The following is a 6,626-nucleotide window of genomic DNA, read 5'->3' on the forward strand; positions in this document are numbered from 1 at the left end:
AATTACTGCTCAGTTTAAAAACTGCAATATTTAAATCAGTGTTTAAAGGTAAATAATAAAAACAAGTCACATGGGCAGACATTATAGACTTTACGCAAAGATTTAGTCTCAGAGGCAACTGAAATCTATTAATTAAAAAAATCCTTTCTGAATATCATCTCATGGTCTCTGAACTAAATGCGTCTTTCTGACCGGAGCTGACAGCGAGTTGAAGAGTTATGGACCGGACGCTTTGGAGCGTCTGGTTAGGAAGCACATTACAAACCTTTGGTTGAAATGGCGCGTTAAATTCAAGTCTCCATTACAGACCAGAGAAAACTAAAGAGAATGCAACGTTGTGTTAATCCATTTGAGGAGCCGGCAGTTTATCTTGAGGAAATAAATGACGATGCAAACGTTAATTAGACTGTAACATGCGCAGTCCGCTGCTCAACCACTGCGGACTGCGAAGACTGAGGAACCGCTGGAAGTAACTCATCCAGCGGATTTAACAAATGGAGCCTTGGTGCACGTTACCCAGGAGAGCGGCGCTCTGGAGGAGCTGCAGACGTATCATCTGTCCGTTTCGGAGAAGCGAAACCACGCAAAAAATAAATAAAAATCCTGGTAAAAGCCACACCGGACAGGGTAAAACACTCAGAGTTCAGTTGATCTGTTTGGATCAGACGGATCCAACTGACTGATGAATTAGCGCAGATTTTTCTGCAGATGGGAACCAGGAGGAAGTGCGTTCAGACCCCAGCGGGTGAAGTGACATTAATTTAAGTGAAGTCGCTTAGATGTAGATACATTTATCTGCTTAATCTGTGATGGGATCAGGATTTATGCTGAATATTAACTAAACTGCACAACATGCTGCTAAATAGGCGATGTTAATATGATTATAATATGACGAATAAAAATAGTACATGACCGATTTTTTTTAATGTTGTCGGTCAAGATAACGGAGAACAAAAAAGTCTAGTGTAGCAGTGTGATGTTATTACACTAGATTGTCAATTGAGAAGCTATTCCGGTAGGAAATTTTATTAGCACCAGCAGCTTTTATTTTGAAAAGACGGCAGATCCATTGCAAAACAGCGGGTAACTTCCTGTTTCAAAATTATTATTTTTTTATTGAAATTTTATGTGTTGTGAATGAAAATGTGAATTATTATCTTTACTGTCAAACATATTGAGTTCATGGATTGTTGTTTTGAGTGTCAGTTCGGGGTTTAAGAAGAGAAATTAACGGATTGTACCATTATAGTCCGTGAAAGGTTCTCCCCTCTCCGTCGCGCTCTTTCTGTTCGGATTCCGTGAAGGTATGAAGTTTTGTTTTCTGTGTTTAATAAGTGTATTTTAAGTATAATAAGTGCTAGATTAATTACTGTTCTTGTAAACTAATGTGCTCTGGAGCACTTGATCTTTGTTGAACAGTGCTAGAACTGTGTTGGCAGATATTTAGCTGCTCTTATGCTACATGAAACATTGCTAATGAAAATGCTACATCCATGTGCTGAAAATTGTACTGTTCATGGTTAAACAGGCGCTGTGGAGCACTGTGATGAGAAAAAGCCTGTTTTGACTATTTTCTGCTATTTGAATGGAGGAGCATTAAAAGTGCCTTCAGCTCAGCTGTTGTCTGGCTTTTATTTCCACAAGACACAACGCAGATTCAACTACGCTACGACCTCTGCCCGACATATCTTAAAAATCAAGTTGTTTTTCCTCTCAGAAGAATGTGCCTAACCTTTACCCTGCAACCACACCTTGACCTGCTCAGATTTCAGCCTGTGTGTGTGTGTGTGTGTTCCACCTTTAGATTTTGCTCTAATCTTTCCTGCAGTTTTCTGACTGGTTGTTTTTGTTGTTTCTGACTGAACTCTTCTATTGTCATCATCCAGAATTAGTTAATGTAATAAAGTAAATTTCTTCTGCCAATAGGGAACCAGGTTTAATTATTTTCTCCCTGACAACTCTTCATCTGTGTTTACAATTTTAGAAGTGATGATGATGATGCTCTGAGCTGCTGTCCAATCAGAGAACAGCTCCCAAGAAACCTTTGCTCTGGTTGGACTCTGGATCTTCAGCTATAGGCAAACACAGGGTCCTCCATTTCCTGGCGGTGTGATCCACAATGAAGTTCCCTTCTCCTCTTACTCTCCTTCCTTCCATCCTGGTGCTCGGCGTCTTCTTCCCTGCAGCTGATAGTGGACACTTTCTGGCCTTCCCAGGTGAGCACAGCCACTGGCTGAACATGCGGACCATCATAGAGGAGCTTGTGAGGAGAAATCACAAGGTTACCGTCTTGGTGCCGGACGCTTCACCGTCGGTAAACTATAACAGCAGCCGAGATGCTGCCAAGTTCAACTTCTTGGTGTTCAAGGTAACGGCATCCAACCAATGACTGTCCGTCTATCAGTATCAGTGTTAAACATTACCTAGACTACTTGTGAGTGATTCCACTCCTGACTCTTGAGCTCACTCACAGTTAATTGAATTCATCAGCTCCTTTTGCTTCTCTTCTCAGGTTCCATTCAGTAGATCAGATATGAACAACATTATGCAGGATTTTATTCAGTTCTCTATGTACCAAGCCCATAACTCCTCCCTGCTGGATCGCTTTCTGGTGCCACTGACAATCTTGGGGAAGCTCTCCCAAATTGGGAAGCAGCAGTGTGACGCCATGCTGAAAAACCAGCAGTTGATGGCGACCCTGCGTGACGCCGCTTTTGATGTGGTCATCTTGGACCCCATGGTGATGTGTGGCGATCTGGTGGCCGATATGCTCGGTGTGCCTCTGGTCCTTTCGCTGCGGTTCTCATTCGGCAGCACCTTGGAGCGTCACTGCGGCCAAGCACCGATGCCGGCATCCTTCATCCCCGCGTCTCCACTGCCATACAGCGACCACATGACTTTCTGGGAACGGCTGCTCAACATGCTGACCTACACAGGGATGTCTGTGTTGAACGAATTTTATTGGAAAACGACACTTGATTCTTTCTACACTGAGATCAAAGGTTGGTGCTTATCATCTTTATCATTTCAGTCCATTCTAAAAATCCCCAAAAAGAGAGCATGAACCCCCCACAGGGTAGGACCAGGGAGGAGACATCCGCTCCATCAGAGCTCTAAGTTTTATTCTATAGTGCCACAGCTGCAATCTGCTTCACAGGTTTATCATATTTCTAATGTTGAAATATGATGTTTGTTTATCTGCTGCAAATTTGTTTGGCTGGTATGCTAGATATAAAGACTGAAGAAGGCATGTCCATCACCCCTCATGATCAAAGGTGACTTTGGGCAAATACCAGAAAATACATTCAGACTGTCAGGGTTTGAGTTGAATTTCTGAAGTGCTTTTCCTCCAGAAAAAACCATCTGGGTTGCATTTCTGTAAACAGGAAGTCCTAGCAGCTTCTGTAGCTCCCTGGGGAGGGCTGATGTCTGGCTGATCAGGACCTTCTGGGACATCGAGACGCCACGGCCAATACCTCCAAACTTTTTCTATGTGGGGGGTCTTCACTGCAGACCAGCCCATCCGCTGCCAGAGGCATGGTTCAACTTCCTGTTTCACTTACAGCTCAAAGTTATTAAATTACATTAAGCTTGTGGCACTTCCTGCAGGACCTGGAAGCCTTTGTGCAGAGCTCTGGAGATGCTGGCGTAGTGCTTGTCACCTTCGGCTCCATGGTAACCAATCTGGCACCAGACAGAGCTAATGTCATTGCCTCTGCTTTGGGACGACTACCACAGAAGGTCAGAGGCTCCACCCACTCACTTCCTGTCACCGTTTTCTCTCACCACTTAACCACTGTTGTCATGTGACATCTTTCAGGTAATTTGGCGTTATCATGGCAAAACCCCGACAACTCTGTCACCAAATACAAAAATTTTACATTGGATTCCTCAGAATGACTTGCTTGGTAAAACTTCCTGTCTCAGCTTTTCAAACTAAAAGTCTGCTCTCTTTCCTTCCTCTTCCTCCTAGAGCTTTTCAAAGTAAAACTGTGAATTTGTCATTTGGTAGTAAATCAGCGGCAGCTTTCTTTTTTCTTTTTTTTTTTAAATAAAACCTTCACAATAAGAGCCCTGTGACCTTCAGGACACCAACTGACCCGTGCCTTTGTGACACACGGCGGGACGAACGGTTTATACGAGGCATTGTTTCATGGCGTTCCAGTGGTCGGCATCCCGCTGTTTGGTGATCAGCCAGACAATCTGGCCCGTCTGAGCCGCCGCGGTGCCGCTGTTATCCTCCACTTCAACCGCATGACAGCGGATGAGCTGGTGCAGGCGCTGCATGCCGTTATCAATGAACCCAGGTGAGGGTAATTTTTACGAGTTTTTGTTAGAGGTGGCGCGTTAGATGGGGTTGGACCCAGGTTAAGATGCAAATGTTTTTAATAAGTGTACAGAAATTTAGGCTGCAGAGGTGAGTGATGAGACAAGACAACATTTAGTAACTGGTTGTTGCTAAACAAAAGCATGACACGAGAAGGATCTGATGGGGAACAAGAAACGCTGGTGGGATTAAGTACACAGGGCAGGTAATCAGGGAACATGAGACACAGCTGGGAGCAATCAGGGGCAGGAGACGGCACAGGAACCAAATTAACACGGAAAGAAAACAAATCCTCACAGTAACATCACAGGAAGCAGGATTTTAGTTTGAAAGGGTGCTTGTTTATGAGTGTTGTCTCTGAAATAAATCTCCTGACCTGTTCTTGTTGCAGCATCTTCACTGTAAAAGTGTTGACTTGTTTTTCTTCCTATGATGCTCAGTTTCAGGTCCAACATGCAGCAGCTGTCTTCGCTGCAGCATCAGCAGCCAGTGGCACCACTGAACACTGCCGCCTTCTGGTTGGAGTTTGTGATGCGGCATGGAGGAGCTAAACACCTGAGGCTGGCGTCACATGACCTGTACTGGTTCCAGTACTACAGCTTGGACACAGGAGTCACTATACTGTTCATCATAGCTCTTTGCTCCACCCTCTGCTGGGTGGCGCTTCGCTGTGTCCTGCGCCACTGCAAAGGGCGAGCACGAAGAGAGAAGAATGACTGACCAGCTGCCAGCTGTTTTGAATGTTATTGTTTTATCTGTATCTCTTTGGTCCAAGCAGAACACCAGATGCAGTTTTCAGTGTTTCTTCATATTTTCCCTGACTTGCTCCTAAGGAGACTGGGGTTTCTCCTGGATCATGGAGACTGTTTGGCTACAACACATTTTGATCAGATCCAAACTCTGAGCAGGCTATTGGTTTCACTGGATTTATTTTGATTTCACTGGATTTATTTCGAGCGATTCTTAAAAACAGGCAACGAGAATCTTTTAAACAGTGTTACTGTTTTTAAATTGTTTAAATCTGTTTTATAATTGTGTATATGTAGTATTAATCAATTTTGTTTTGTAACCAGGTTGCTATGTACTGCAGACTTCTGCCCAGGTCCCCCTTGAAAATGAGATCTAGATCTCAATGGGGTTTACCTGGTTAAATAAAGGAAATAAAATAAAATAAAAATAAATTGGATCACGTATGTTCATGAATATATTAACCAGCAATGTAACAAAAGATAACATGATATGACAAAAACACATTATGAGCTGGGAATGAGGGGAATGGGGGCAATTATTTACACTGATGTACCACAGCCCAAAAGCTCCAGTTTTGATCTTATTCTGAAAGAATAATGCGTGGATAGCATCTGTTCAATGTAATATCAGAAATCCCTCAGAGACAACGGCCATGCAACAATAAGCCTGTATTATGTATTTTTCTATGCTTGACACTGGTACTGTATACACAACCATCACTACACAATCACAGTATCTGGACACATAACCAACTTACACACAAAACATTTGTAATATATTCCTAAAGTGATAAGTATAATTCTGGATTAGAAGTGCTCACTATCAATCTTCTACCACAATACTTTTATTTTTTTTATTGATTTTCATAACTTTATGTAAACAAACAAAAGTAAACAAAATCAACCCTAACCCTACAGCAGGGGTGTCCAAGTCCAGTCCTCGAGAGCTACCATCCTGCAACTTTCAACACACCTGAATCAAATGAATGGCTCGTTATCAGGCCTCTGTAGAGCTGATCCCGGTCTCTTGGAGTAAGGATACTTCTAAAACTTGCAGGATGGTAGCTCTCTGGACTTGGGCACCCCTGCCCTACAGGGTGGAGAGGACAGTCCTCATCTCCAGTTGAAACCAAAATACTTTTCAATGTTTTGAAATGGGCAGAGCTCCAGATTTGATCATCTTTACCCATGAACAAATTAGTCAACAAATTTGTGTATGAAGCATTTATGACATACATACCCAAGATGTCTTAAATTTCATATACCTACTTTTTAAATTGCAAAACAAATTACCTTGCAGGTGCAGATTTTTTTTTTTTAACTGCAAATTGTATTGATTTGGAGATCAAAATATGGACACCTTTTAGAAGCAGCAGTCCCTGGAGATTAAAATATCTGTCCAACCCAGCTTTTTTTAAATTTTCATGTTTGTTTCTTATAAAGATGTGTTTCTTGTAACATTACTATGTCACATTCAACACATTTTTTAATCAGTAAGGATTTTAGAGTGTTTTGCTGCATTTTTGGACTTTATTTACATTGTTGTTGCG

General features: G+C 42.4%; 2 protein-coding genes across 3 annotated transcripts in view; one reads left to right on the forward strand and one right to left on the reverse strand.

Annotated features, from left to right (window-relative positions):
• The window catches only part of wu:fi75a02 (uncharacterized), a 26,105-nt gene extending 21,323 nt beyond the window's left edge, over positions 1-4,782 (reverse strand). The window contains exon 1 of the mRNA XM_015018529.1: positions 4,704-4,782. Within this exon, the coding sequence (XP_014874015.1) occupies positions 4,704-4,782 (79 nt within the window). The remainder of the gene's footprint in view (positions 1-4,703) is intronic.
• Positions 1,288-5,242, forward strand: LOC106937158 (UDP-glucuronosyltransferase 2C1-like). Of its 2 annotated transcripts, XM_015018534.1 has the most exons (8): positions 1,288-1,304; positions 1,985-2,368; positions 2,513-3,002; positions 3,387-3,535; positions 3,610-3,741; positions 3,821-3,908; positions 4,088-4,307; positions 4,768-5,242. In XM_015018534.1, the coding sequence occupies exons 2-8, from the start codon at positions 2,120-2,122 to the stop codon at positions 5,045-5,047; spliced, it is 1,608 nt and encodes a 535-aa protein (XP_014874020.1). In that variant the 5' UTR covers positions 1,288-1,304; positions 1,985-2,119; the 3' UTR covers positions 5,048-5,242. The 2 variants fall into 2 exon arrangements, with proteins under 2 accessions (XP_014874020.1, XP_014874019.1); XM_015018533.1 differs by lacking the exon at positions 1,288-1,304 and having other exon boundaries at positions 1,754-2,368.
• The last annotated feature ends 1,384 nt before the right edge of the window (positions 5,243-6,626 follow it).

The sequence above is a fragment of the Poecilia latipinna genome, unplaced genomic scaffold, assembly GCF_001443285.1.
Source record: "Poecilia latipinna isolate Pla-1442-1.1 unplaced genomic scaffold, P_latipinna-1.0 Scaffold2287, whole genome shotgun sequence".
Taxonomy (NCBI): Eukaryota; Metazoa; Chordata; class Actinopteri; order Cyprinodontiformes; family Poeciliidae; genus Poecilia; species Poecilia latipinna.